Source organism: Neocloeon triangulifer, unplaced genomic scaffold (assembly GCF_031216515.1).
Source record: "Neocloeon triangulifer isolate White Clay Creek 2 clone unplaced genomic scaffold, ASM3121651v1 ptg000014l, whole genome shotgun sequence".
In the NCBI taxonomy this organism is placed as follows: Eukaryota; Metazoa; Arthropoda; class Insecta; order Ephemeroptera; family Baetidae; genus Neocloeon; species Neocloeon triangulifer.
In genome coordinates, this window is record NW_026775556.1 from 21,651,752 (window position 1) to 21,665,861 (window position 14,110).

The window sequence follows — 14,110 nt, forward strand, 5'->3', positions numbered from 1 at the left end:
ATATTTAAATTCATTGCCATTTTAATATAAATTTATCATGTTGGTAATCAAATTGTTGCTCAAAGAGAAGGGGCGTGGCACACTTAAATTATTGCAAAACCATAACAAACCTCACCCTGTGAAGCTCAACTCAAAATATCCACTATCAACTAATTAATTGAGGGGTTTTAAAACTAATTTTTTATTAATTTTTAATCAGGTCTCTTTAAACCTTCCAATCATGGGTGTCATTTTTGGAAAAAGCAAAAAACTCGAGAGCAGAGTCACTGAACAAGACAAAGCAATCCTCGTAAGTGTCATTTTACAATTTTAAAACAATATATAATTTCAGTGAAACGCAAATTACGCACAGTTAAATTGAGTCGCAGTTATTTTGAATTTATCTAATTAGAATTTAAATCTTTTCAGCAATTGAAGCAGCAGAGAGACAAAATAAAGCAGTACCAAAAGAAGATTGAGCAGAATCTGGAGAAGGACAGAGAGTTGGCCAAAAAGTTGCTGACCGCCGGCAGGAAAGAGTGAGGCATTTTTCAAATTTAATTCGGCAACATTTAATCTATTTTTATTCAGCCGAGCAAAATTGCTGCTGCGGAAAAAGCGGTTCCAAGAGCAGCTGTTGTCAAAGACCGATGGGCAGATGGAGAATCTTGAGCGTCTGGTGCACGACCTGGAGTTTTCGCAGGTCGAAATGCAGGTCTTGGACGGACTGAAAACCGGAAACGAGGCTCTGAAGAAGGTCCAGGAAGTTCTCAACATCGACGCTGTTGAGCAAATCCTTGACGAAACAAGAGAGGCCATCGAGAAACAAAAGGTTTGAATTTTTTTTATCTAATATCATATTTTCTAAAAATCCTGTTGTAGGAAATCGACGAGCTCCTCAGTGGAGCCCTGACTGAGCAGGATGAGGCTGACGTTGAAGCCGAATTGGAAGAACTCATATCCGTGTCCGAGCCTGCCAAAACTCTGCCTGAAGTGCCAATGGAAGAGCCCGAAGGAGATGTTGCCTTACCTGAAGTTCCCACGGAAGAACCAACTCGTATGATACTAATTTTGTTCTTCTAAATTTCTATTTTTAATTTATTTAAATCTGCAGGTGCTGCTAAAGAGAAGAAGAGAGAAAAGGTCGCTTTGGAAGCTGCTTGAATTTATTGCAAGAGTTCATTCCAAATCTGAACATCACTTTGAAAAATGAATCCATACAATTATTGATATTGAAATATAAGGAATGAGCAGGAAGTGTCTAATTATTTTGTGCAAGTGGCCTAGTCGTCTATTCGTTTGCAACTCTATGTCGAAAATGTCTAAATTGAAATCTGTGTAATTCGCTGCTCATTTTCCTTTGAGTGAAAATGTGATAAATTGAATAACAAGTAAACTGCTAATTTCATAATATAAAATTATGGGGTTTTTAATAAAAAACCAAAATCAGATCTTAGGTCTCTTTATTTTCCATATATACACTTGTAAAGCTGTTTTTAAAAGATAATGGGTCTTACGCATTTAAATTTTGAAATACATCATTTTCGTGTTTTATCACTGGATAGGCCTTGTTGTTGGATTTAGTTTAAATTCACTTGCGACTGCAAAGATTAGTGCTCTCTAAATAATGTCATTGTAAAAATCAACTTTTTCAGTTAAGGTGCTTGCACCAGAAATGTAGCCAAACTTTAAAAAATCCTTTCTCTTAAATTGTCCCTCTGGCCCATCCAACTTTTAGAATATAATTTCGTATCAAACCATGTTTCGAGTGCACCTTCAAATCACAATCGCCGCAAAAAACTGGAAGTGATTTCCAAGAAAATATTTTCCAAGGTGCACTTTAAAAACAGGCTGTCAAATTTTTTCCATTCCAATCGTGCTCTTATTTTCTCATGACTAGATTACGACGCAGTTGAATATCTTTATTATTATGTCGATGCTGCGGAATTCGAGCAAAAATCGTCACCGGCTTATACATTTTTTGTTAATTTTCTTTAGAAGTGTGGCTTTTATTTGAGAGAGGAGAAAGACTGAGTGCGCCATTAATTTTTTTTCTAGCACAATGGAAGTAAATTGTGTATTGCTCAAACGACGTTTTTCCTCTCAGATAATTTACATGATATATATTATATAGTCTAAAATCACTCTCACGGAAAAGCAGATCAAGTGCTCCAAACGAGAACGGAGAAAATGTAAAAAAGTTCTCAAACTAAATGCTCTTCATCACTTGATGAGATAAATTGATGGATCGATATAATTATCTGCCACTTAATTACACAGCAGTCAAATATGTACAAAAAATGGAACACTTCAAAATTTCTGTTTCTCGATACATTGGCAGAAAGAAAAAAATATATATTTTTCATACAAGCCAAAAAGTATTTAAATCTTTAGACACAAACTTTTCAAAAGTCTTTGAATATGTGAAATTTTTCTCTTTTGCCAAAGCTTCCAAGAATTGCGTAGTACAATTTTTTTTCCTTTGCCAAAAATTGCTTCAGGAGCAGAATTTCTCACAAATATTTGAAGGCTACATATTATATTTTTTAATTACCTTGGAATTAACAATACTTAAAACTAATAATTGCGAGATCATTTGCTAAAAAACTGACTCTCACACAATCTAAAAAACCAACCAAATTAAAATAAAAATTTTAAAAATCACTCGATCAGTCAAAGTATGTACAAAAATTCTGCCCCCTGGCAAAGAATGGAAATTCTCGTGTGTGTTTAATTTGTTCGAATTCAACTGGAGCGTTCAGCAGGGGAGTCGTTCAAGGAAGATTCCAGCGCTTTGGTGAGATTTACAGTCGAAGTGCCGACCGCAGGCTGCTCCTCGAGATGTTGCGCCGCGGACTGGGCCGGAGGAATGAACTCGAGGGTCGGACGCAGCTTGATGGCGTCTTCGTACGTGGGCAGTTCAGCGACGAGGCTTTCGTAATCGGGCGGTTTGCTCTGCAGGTTGGGACTCAGGGGCAGGCTGATGATATGCACCGAGGGCTGTCCACCGTAAAGACTGCTGCCATCCTCGCGACCAATCGTGTTCAACTCGCACTGAAACAAAAAGAGAAAAACGCATAAATATTAGCATTAAAAAATACTCAAATTTTATTAGTTATTTCTAAATTTAAATAATTTTATTGAAATTTTAGGTGCGACAAAAAAAATCACAAATTATATTTTTTTAATATTTAAACGCGTTTTGTTATTAAATAAAAAATATTCTATTCCAAAGGGTGGGTTAAAAATCCAATCTTGAAAAGAAATATTCCTACTGTGTAAAATAGCCATTGGAAGAAAAGTGAATTTTTTAATTTTTTTTCTAGAAAAGACATTTTACCAGACAAAATTGGCCTTCCTTTAAATAGCTGAATAAAAAAAAATATTGACTGTATTCTAGTTTATTTAATTCACACATTGTATATACTTTGTGTAAAATGACATAATTTCCAATAAAATTATGAGCTTCAATTTTGATTAATTAACCGGAATTAACATTAATCCAAAATCAAAATTATTCTGGCTGCTTAAAATAGATTAAATATTAAACAACCAAATCAAAATCGTTCAGCTTGTCATGAATTAACTTTTTTTTAAGAAAAAAAAATTACAGCTAAGTTCATTCAAAATACTTTGAACTAAATTAACAAATAACTATATTATTTTCAATATTTTCTACTTAATTTTTTTTTCAATTCCTTCCTTTTGTATAAATTTGTGTAAAATCGATGTGACTTTTAGATTAACTAAGAGTACATCTGTAATGAAGGGAGTTAAAATTTAAATAATTAAATGATTATAACTGTTAACTTTTTTCAAATGCAATGAAATTTTCCTACAATCTCCATACAGAATAAACTTGCGTCTATTCTATAAGAGTACCCATTCTCAGCTGGAATCAAAATAAATGTGTGTCATTAGGGAGGGAATTAATTCAGCGAGTTTAAATAACTAACCACACACGATACACGTAATCATCACATTTTGCGCCACTGCACGCGCCGTGAGCGCCCGTCGGATAGAAATGGAAAGCCTGAGCAGTTATTAAATAAGCTCTCCGAGGAGAATGTGTATATTTGTGTAAATAATCCACTTTTATTTTCAACCGGCGGCGGTGGCCGATTTATTCGCACCTGAGAGATCTTTCATAGGCGCTGCTCAATAACCCTGACCTACAAAGCCGGTCTCATTGCATAAATCACTCACGCATCTTCACAACGCTCTCGTGTATATCAATTATCACGACACACGCGCGAGCGTTAGAACAATTAAAATTTTTAATGTGTGCTCGGAATTTTGATTCCCCTCCCTCTTAAGCAACAAAATTATATTTGGTGTTTGCGGGTCAAGAGACGCGCGGTTGGGAAATGAATAAATTAATTCGGTGAAGCCTTCCTTCATTTATATACCTCGAAACGCGAGCTCTCCGAGTTCGGCCGGTCTGTTTTCGATCAAGTTTGATTGACGGGGCTGTTAGGCCACCGGTGAATAAAAACGGAGAGTGCTTTCTATTGCGGAAGCGTAAAAAAATCGAATCGGGAGATGGAAAACAAATCTGACCAGTGTTTTGTTTTCGTTCTCTAGTTGCTCCAGATTTTTTTTATCATGATCAAGCACTCAATTCTATTGGTAAACAGATAGCTTTGATGAACTTCATGACAAAAGTCTTCCACAGCTAGTGATCCAAGCAGAATATGATTTGATTATTGTTTTTAAAAAACATATAAAACTCTTGCAAGATACAAAGAAATAGGAAGGATATTCTCTCGAGAGCAACAGAATGGATTTTAATTCTTTAAATGAAGACTTACGGTTGGATTTGATTTATTAATTATATTATTTACCATTTTTTTAAAAAATGAATCACAAAAATTAGGATTTAAAAAAAAAATGAAATAAAAATTTATTTCTTAATATCATTATATTTTCAGATAAAAATATTAAAAATACATTAATAATTGAAATATTTTAAAAACAGTTAGATAAAATTTTAAAATTAATTGTTTATTTTAACTTCTTAAATTAAATATAAAGTTTAAGGACTCGTTATTGACATAGTCAAATAAAGTCTTTACAACAAATGGTTTGTAAAATTTCCAATAATTGCCCAAGATGGCTTCTATAGTTGTAAAGACTTGATTTGACTTTGTCAATAAGGAGTCCTTAAAAAACATATTTGTGCATTTAAATAGCTACAAAATATTAAATTATTTTAAATAAAAAACAGAGGTAAAATTATTATAATAATTATGACGTTTTGTTAAATAGATAATAAAACTTTTGATAAATTTCATTTTTTGAAGACGCTCTACAATGCAAAGCTATTTTTGCAGACATGATTCAAGAATGAAAAATCCTTGTTCTCAATTTTAAACCAAAGGCCAATTCGATTGTTATGTTATAAAAAAATTCATTAACTACCAACAATCGTTCCTTTTTTTAAAACACTTGCGCAAGTCAAAGAACTGTTTCAAGGCACCTCTAATTTTGGCAATTTGTCTCTCCCGCAAATTAACTTCGAAAATGAGCCACAAAGCTTTTATTTACAAGGTCAATTGATTTTGGACGTGCGTTAAAACTAGAAAAGATTCGTCAAAATGAAGCCCTTTTTTAAATTTATTATGAGATGCCAGAGCATCTCATTTCTCGGCGGCTAATTACAAGCTGGGAAGGTCGCAACTGACTCTGAGCGCAATAAAAGCAGTCACAGATTGCCCTCGTCTTGATCAAGGCCGCAATGGAAAAAGGGATCAATAAATTCCCCGACAGGAGTCGAAGTCGAAATGAGCAAATTGTCAAGCTGTGCATCTTTATTTCAATTTGTTCTGCAAAACTTCATCCAGGTGATAAATGGGCGCAAAAAGGATGAATATGAAAATCCCAGGAGTTGACCAGAGTTTTTATTAAATTGGTGTTTCCAAATCGTTAAATTCAAAGTAGCGTGGGAAAAGAAAATTGGAAACGATATTTACCAGCTTATCAAATTAACAACGGATGTGGTGCTGTGATTTAATCATAAGTTTTTTTAATTCATTGGTGTGAAAAACCAAATAATTACGATTATTTTAATTGGTTTGGTGATAAATTTCTGTGGTAAAAAGTGATTCCTGGTAGAAATGAGTTTTTCAAAACTACATTCTAGCAATTTTCTGTATTGATACGGGACTAACACAATTTATGCAAGATTTCTCATTTGCCTTTATTTTGTGGATTTGCTACAAGTACTGGCAAGGTTTACTCATTTTTATTCTTCTAGAGTTGTAATTAGTTTTGAAATTTGGGATTGAATTAATACTAAAATGGAGAAGTAAGAAATAATAATTATTTCATTTAAAAACGTGAAAATAATAAATCGTCAATCTATTTTTTAAACGAATTTAGAATGTTGTCGTGATAGTATTCTATAAATATCATCATTAAAATTATGTTATCAATTAAGTTTAATTGTTAAATTTGGCACCAGCTTGATATTTGCAAAGAAAAATTAACTTCATTGAAGAAAGCTTGAAAAATTATTATCCTGTGTTCCATCAATTTTTTCAAAAGATAAGTAGAGCCTCAAAATTTGAGAGAAATCAAAATTAACGTAATCATTTTAACATAAGAGAAGGAGTAATCAAAAGTAATCGTTTAGATTTCTTGTTTTTATTAATCAAGAGAGGAAATTTATAAATAATTTTTAGCTTTTTTTAATAAAATTTTCAGCTACAAAAACAAGAACTGGAGAACAAATCATGGGAACAAAATTTCATTGTTTGGTTATAATATTTTTTTTTATTAAAAATGGATTAAAAAAGGTTTAAATGTAAAAAATGTAATAACAATTTAGATCAAATATATTTTAAAACACTAAAATTTAATCATATTATAATCTTCACAAAGATAATTATTTAGCCCCTTAAAGAAATAAAACTTTGAAGAAGGAATTTGCCGGAACAAAGAATGAAGTAAATTCAAATAATAACAAATAAATTTTGTAAAAAAAAATGTGTAACGTTGGGAAAATTTGTTTAAAAATGCAACAGAATTATTGCAATAAATTAGAATAATAATTGAATGCTTGAAAGCGCATCTTCAATTTCTTAATTTTTAAATTTCATTTGAATTAAATGTTGAAAGCGGTACTCACGCTGCTGAGGTCGGCGGCGCGTTGCGCGGCGGTTGAGGCGTTGGAGCGTCCGAGCCATCGGCACATGGCGGCGCAGATGAGGAGGGCGCCGGCGACGATGCAGCCGACGCCGATGTAGCGCATCGGCTCGACGTAGGCCTGCGCCAGGCCGAGCCAGTTGAAAAGGGCGCCCATGCACAGCAGGATGAGGCCCACCCTGTACGGCTTCTGGCTGGCCTGGTAGTTGTGCTGCTGCTGCAGGTACTCGGCCTCCAGGAAGGCCGCGTTGTCCGTCACCAGCCGCGCCCCCGTGCAGCCTGTGCGGCTGCAGCCCCGCGTCGGACACTCCTGCTGCGGCATCTGACAACAAAAAACATGCACATTATGAGTAGAATAAATAATTTTGAAAATAGAGTAAAAATGTAAAATGTTTTTGCTTACAGAAGATTTTCAATAATTCTGCAAAAATTTTGTAAAAAGAGATCCGAGTATAGTTTTCTGGATGGTTCATAAGGTTTTATTGGCATTATAAATATCAAATCCAATTAACTTATTGTTTATTAAGTAGAGTATTTCGTAAAAAAAAGTATATAAAATCAAATTCCATACAAATTATAAATATTTTCTCTTACGATTTCGCGAAAAGAAACATAAATAAATGATATTTAAAATTTTAAAGTCTTTATATATTTTTTTCTTCGTATTTGTTCGTAATGTTAATTTTTAATACAACTTTAGAAAATGTAAGAATTATAAAAGGCAATTAATATTAAACAAAGTTATTTATAGCAAAAAAGACCAGTAAAAAAAATAGTGTCTTGAAGGGAAAACGAACGCTTTAAAATTTCATGCTTGAGGAAGTTAATTTGAATTGATTTGAAAAGAAACTAATAACACAAGAAACTTCAAACTTCTTAAATCCTCTTTATCAAGGTAACATAGCTAAAACATAATTTGAGAAATTTGAAACAATTTTAAGCCAAAATATTATCATAATTAGCAATATTGGAAATTGGAACCTGATTAGATACAATAAATTAAAAATTCACTGACGCCAACTCTTGTAATTTTAAAGTCCATCATTATCTCACTTCAGTAGCATTCCTTTTAAATTTTATTTCATTTTAAACACTCAATGGTTATTGAGCAGCAAAAAATTATTCCAAGGGATTGAGAAATGGAAGAGCAAACTTGACTTTTAAATTTTTTAACCTCTCTTCTGAAATTACGAAACGAACGACTGACGATTGCACGGCCCAAGCACACACATTGCATGTGCTCAAAAAGTGAAAATCAATTAACAACATCGAGTATGTGCATCGTCAACAAGTTTTGGCACTGAATTTTGTAGGTCGTTTGATTATTAGCTATACTCTTTCATTAACATTCAGTTCGAGTGTCTGATTCGGGAAAAAAACACTCGCACGAAGCAGCCGATCTTTTATCTCGCCGGCGATTCTTGCGCAAACCTATTTGTCTATAAACCAAACGCAAAAAGACGGTCACGTATATTAGCGAAATGAGGCAACCCACCATGCAGAGCATAGATAAACGAGAAAGCATATTTGTGTGTGTGTTTGATCTCCCAACTTATTTGCGCCACTCACGTTCCTTAGCAAAAGAAAAAAAATGCGCGAAGTCTCTTTTCTCGCTAAGTCAGTTTGATTGGATTTTGAAGGCAAAACAAAACAAACATAAATTAAACAATTTATAATTAAATATCGTTCCTTGAAATGGTAGAATTTATCAAATTTGGTCTCTAACCGCAATGAATATAAAAATCTCTACATTTCAGCTCTACCGGAAATGGTCTGATAAAAGCAAGCGAAACGTAAGAATTGTGATAAAACAGTTAGAATATTATTTTATCAAAATGTATCTAGAAACGACTGTCGGGAAACATGAAAATAAACCAACTTCACTACATGGAAAGAGCCTCAGTTGTGTTATCAAGTCTGAAAATTATTTATGTAGTGTTTTCGCAGTTAACTGAAATCAAGGTTTTAACAGGCGCTGGTTTAGCCTTATGTCGAAAAGTTTACACAATTTTAGTGGAAAACCAGATGTCATTGGACAGGAAAAAACAAAATCCACAATCTAGTTTTTTTACAAAGAGCTTTAAAATTGAAATTGTTTTACAATTTTTCAATTCAAAACAAGATTCAATTTTTTTTTTCATTAGAAACAAAGATAAAATGTGATATATTTTTTTTAATTTAATTTAAAGTACTAAAATTTCATCAGAATTTATCAATTTTTTGCTCTAAATGAAGCAGTCTAAATCATTTTAATTTTATACTTACTTTGTAATCTTAATTATTGAATTGGCAAGTAAAATAAAAAAAAATTAAAACAAAATCTTTGCTTTGGTGGTGCCGATTGGATTTAAAGTTAATTTAATTAAATAAGTAAATTTATTTTTCAACAATGTAAATTTGTATCAATGGGACAATTTCATAACAATTAAAAGCACAGAGATTTTTAATTAAATTTTAACGAAGACTTTCCATTCAAAAGCCCTTCACTCTGTACTTTTGCGTTTAACCCACAAAACTCCAGTTCAAATAGCCTGAAGTGCAAATTCCACATAAATAAGCGGCCAGCAGTTGAGTTTTTTGCAGATGGCAAACTTTTTCAACCGGGAGCAATACACACATAATACAAAAATGAGAGATGGTCAAGCTCTGAATGGTCCCTGCTGGGTTCAATTTGAGCAAAATCCCGAGTTGGAAATAATGATGCTGCGAGGCAAGAAAAATTATTTACGAGGTCCGTCATATATATTTTTCCTTTCAAAGCGCACGAAAAATGAAAGGGCCAAATCGATTCGAACGGAAATGATGCTGCGAAACCGTCGGGGCGAAATGATCAGCGAACGGAAAGGACAAGAGAAAATAATATCAAAACGGAATATGCCTACGATGTAAACTTGGTATTTCCATTTTACTTCATAACCGGGAGTTGGAAATTTGCTCCTCAACCACAATCAGTCAAAATGGTTTTTCCTAACTTACATTGACGTCCACATAAATTGCGCGTAATTTCCTTCTTGACTGCAATGAGGTTGCGGCTTATGTGATAAAGTTACCCTCAAGATTGAGTTTTAACAACATTGTTTTTTAACGATGATGTAATTAATTGTTTTTGACGTAATTTGACCTTATGAATATATCTCTGAAATGAGCTAATTACAGAAAAAATTAATGAAATCATAATTTGTGTTAAATTTCTTGTGATGACAATAAAATTAAAATTGGAATAGTGATGGTTGTGAGAGTTCAATGCACTATTCAAATCTCCCATTGTAGATGAGAGACAGCTGCAATTTTTTATTGTGTTGCAAAAAGCATTAAAATATTCTAAAATATTTTCTTCAAAGGTCGTTCATCACAATAATGAATCAAATTTGATTGTTGTTTGAGCTCTCTGATTGAATACAAGAAAAAAATTTGAATCAAATTAGAACAATCAGCAACAATTCGAAGTTGGCCCTGATTGTTCTGATAAAATTTTTTGCAGAAAAATAAGATAGAAAATTTGATCCGCCAGAAAATTATAGGATCGCGTGGCTTTTTGTTAGCAGGTAATGAGTTTTGCTTCTACAATTTTTTATACTAAAATTGCATTGCTACTATTGCATAAAATTAACTGCACCATGAAAATGGTCACTTCCGAGTAAGGAAACAAAATGATTACAATGCATGAATTTAGAATGGATTCATTAAAAGCTAAGATTCAAAATATTAAAAGATGATAAATAATACAAATGGAACAGTTTTTCAAAAAGTGACAACTAATTTAAAATTGTTGTAAAATTTCAATGGCGTAATTTACATTAATTTTATTTTGACGACAGCAAAATAAAACAAACAAAAAATCTTAGAAAATTGATGTTAATGTTTTCCCTTTTTGTATGAAAGTTGGATCATAAAAAGTGATTTTACAAAGTAAAAACAAAAAAAATTAAATATCTGAAATCTGAATTGCAGTTTTACTTGTTTGCTACAAATTTAAATGATGGAACTTTGTGGCAACAAAATCTGCTCAGCAGAATTAAATTGATAGACAATAATTGATAAATAATTCAATTTCCAGAAAGAAATTAGTCACTTTTATCTTTGTTATAAAATTTCAAAAAATAGTGTTCCAAATAAAAATAATCAATACAATCCGGTTTATATACAAATCAATTGTAATTTTTGGAACAGAAGTTCAATGCACCGGCCGATCGAATTCAACATCACGCACGGCTCCGTCCAAATTACTATTGACAGCTCCGAAGACAGCGAACGTGTTCCATTTCTGCTCGAGTGCAAAATGTGGCTCGGGTGATTATTTCATTTTTCCTTTCGGCTCGGCTGGCTGCTTTTATTCTGCGACGGCATTGCCATTGAATCGGACGTGGACCTCTCGAGGCCACACTCACTTCTCCACAGGTGCATTGCATTGTTATACATTTTTCACCAAGTCATCCGACCATCGCTGCGCACCGAGACTCGCAAGTCGCAGAAGGTCAATGTCGTGCATTTGTATTAAACTTGATGATTAATGAACTATTTGTTCCTCAAGTTTAGCAAAAATTCAGCAGAGCGTATAACAAAGAGCCTCGGCAGATGGCAATGACCACGCGGTTCGAATTTTTCTTGTTTTGGAATTTATGGACAGAGTCTCTTTTGTGTCCGGGGGTTTTGTTTGGACGACGATTAGCGCGCAATTTTTCAACAGCTCTTCACACTCAAGCTTTAATGTGAGATGAACAGCAAAAACGAAACTTAATATATTATGCCGTGATGGGGGAAAAAAATTACCTGCGTGGTAATTGAGACCTTGGGGTTCCGAGATGGCGTTAAAATAGTAAAAATTCGAAATCAATTTTATATCGTTTGTGTTGCAATGAACATAATATTATATTTGAATATTTAGAATAGCAATTGTTAGATAATTTTTAAATTATATAAAATCCAATAAAAAAACAATTGTAATAAAATTTTAAAAATATTTATGAATTTTTCCCTTATAAAAAGGATTTTCAGCTTAAATAACAGTTGGAAACGTTCAGGGTAAGGTCGATTTACAGCAAAAAATCTAAATTTTAAATTTTACAGACGTTTAATCAAATTGAATAATTTAAATTATATATTAAAGCACAGATTTTTAAATGTAACCAAGACAGTTTAATTTATAACGCCAGTATTATAAAAAACTCTTTGTTTCAAGTTTCTTATGAGATCTCCTATGTTAAAGTTTTTCAAATTGCAACAATGTCATTTATAAATAAAAATTAAGTTTTGAAAAAAAAATTATATCTTAACACATTTTCAAACTTTAAAAATAAAAATATTCACAATCCACAAAAATATAACTTGAGAATTAATCGTGCGAATCAAAAATTTTGCCAGTCTTCAATAAAAAAATGATTAAAATTGCTCTTTAAGTAATTAAGGGTTTTAATTTTGATATAGTTCAAAGAAAAGTTTGATTTGAACTCTTTCACTTTTCTCTTTGCTGGTTAAAAAAACAGCGCCGCAGGACGGTGCTCCGAAAAGATGAAGTGATCTCGCTAAAGTGCAATTATGACAAAAGACCATCCATATCTATCTTTAACTAACAAGTGCAGAACAAAAAAAATTACTCCGCCGAACGGAGAAAGCAGTTCTTGCACACAACGGGATTTTGATACTGGGAGGTGTAATTCGTTTAGGTGCAATTTCGGAGCCTAAATTTAGGACAGCATTCACTTCTTTCTTCACCGGCACGCATTGTCTTACTCAAGTATGATATAAAATTGTTTAGTTAATTCTGCACGTGTTTGTACTTGGTCGCTCAATGAACGCTCGGCCTGAAAAAACAAGCAAGCAAATGCCAATTATTTATTTTATATATTTCTCTCTGGCGAGCCAAGATTGATCAGACACAATCAGTACATAAGTAAATCGACTTCTCGTGTTCATATTTTCTCACACGTGAGCATAATTCTGATCAGCCGAGACAACGCCGCGTTGTTGCGTTCAATTTGCGGTTGATGGGTGACCCAATTTGCAAACCATTTGGCAAAAAACGACACGCGGAAGGAGAACTATTGCGTTCAGACTGGTTCGAATCGGCTGCAATTTATCACAATCTATAATTAATTGTGTCTGCTGGATTGAATGGAAACTTAAAAACTTAATAAATGAAAATTATGGAAATATTTTATGTTTCCTAGTATCTTGATATGCTTGATATTATCAAAATATAATCTTTTTTCTTACCAATAATTAACTAACTTCTTTCGTAATATAAAAATTACCAGATAAAATGGGATGTCTGAACAACATTATTTAGTACAAATTTTAATTAAATAAACCCAGTTGATATAAAAAACCCAAAAATAATTCATCCCAGCTCTTTTGAGCTACAATCGTGGGTAAAGTGGCAATAAGAAACCATTTGAATTATGAAACAAAGCAAAAATATCAGCACAAAGCCGGATTTAATTAAAAATGCTCGACGCATGCAATCATTTTTTCATTATGTCCGCGCTTTGAATAAAATTCCTATTCGTTGCTCCGTTAATTAAACTTCTTCCGAGACTCTTTTTCCAATTCAGGAGAAAAAGTTCCGTCCACGGAGAAAGAAGAATTCCCGGGAGCGTAATAAAAATAACTTTTTAATTAGTGGAACCAACCCTCGGCAATTTACCCGAGAGAAAAGTCCAGCGTGATTGATTGTGAAAGATTGGTCAACAGACGCCGGAGTAACCTGGCGGTTTATTTTTTGGACCGAAAAAGTATATATTTTTGCAAGAATATATAGACAGACTCATCGCTGTTACATCACGGAAAGGAGGAGGCGTTTGTTTGATTTTTTAGGCTGGACCTTTTTCTGCTTCAAGAGCCAAAGGTTCGCATCGATTGTGCCGCGTCACTTTTTATATTCTGCGTATTATTTTGAAGGCGAAACATTTCATTTCTCCTTTTTCAATTTATTCGTTTGTAACGATTTTAATTGGTGCACGCACGCGACTTGAAGGACGACAAAAAA

The 14,110-nt window shown here is 33.1% G+C and overlaps 2 protein-coding genes across 3 annotated transcripts in view; one reads left to right on the plus strand and one right to left on the minus strand.

The window, feature by feature from the left end:
* Positions 1-70: 70 nt before the first annotated feature.
* LOC132201485 (charged multivesicular body protein 6) lies at positions 71-1,430 on the plus strand. Its single transcript, XM_059627678.1, has 5 exons — positions 71-289; positions 409-518; positions 571-811; positions 862-1,036; positions 1,094-1,430. Exons 1-5 carry the CDS (start codon positions 221-223, stop codon positions 1,141-1,143), a joined length of 645 nt encoding a protein of 214 aa, XP_059483661.1. The 5' UTR covers positions 71-220; the 3' UTR covers positions 1,144-1,430.
* LOC132201483 (uncharacterized) overlaps positions 1,426-14,110 on the minus strand; it is a 20,805-nt gene continuing 8,120 nt past the window's right edge. For both annotated transcript variants that reach the window (XM_059627671.1, XM_059627672.1), the window contains exons 2-3: positions 7,109-7,447; positions 1,426-3,033 (exon numbers count right to left, since the gene is read on the minus strand). In XM_059627671.1, coding sequence (XP_059483654.1) covers positions 2,725-3,033; positions 7,109-7,447 — 648 coding nt within the window. In that variant the 3' untranslated portion in view covers positions 1,426-2,724. The remainder of the gene's footprint in view (positions 3,034-7,108; positions 7,448-14,110) is intronic.

Coding starts and splice junctions, on each gene's coding strand:
- LOC132201485 (XM_059627678.1), top strand. CDS start 221: ATGGGTGTCATTTTTGGAAAAAGCAAAAAACTCGAGAGCAGAGTCACT. Junction 519..570: donor CTGACCGCCGGCAGGAAAGA/GTGAGGCATTTT, acceptor ATTTTTATTCAG/CCGAGCAAAATTGCTGCTGC. Junction 1,037..1,093: donor TCCCACGGAAGAACCAACTC/GTATGATACTAA, acceptor TTAAATCTGCAG/GTGCTGCTAAAGAGAAGAAG.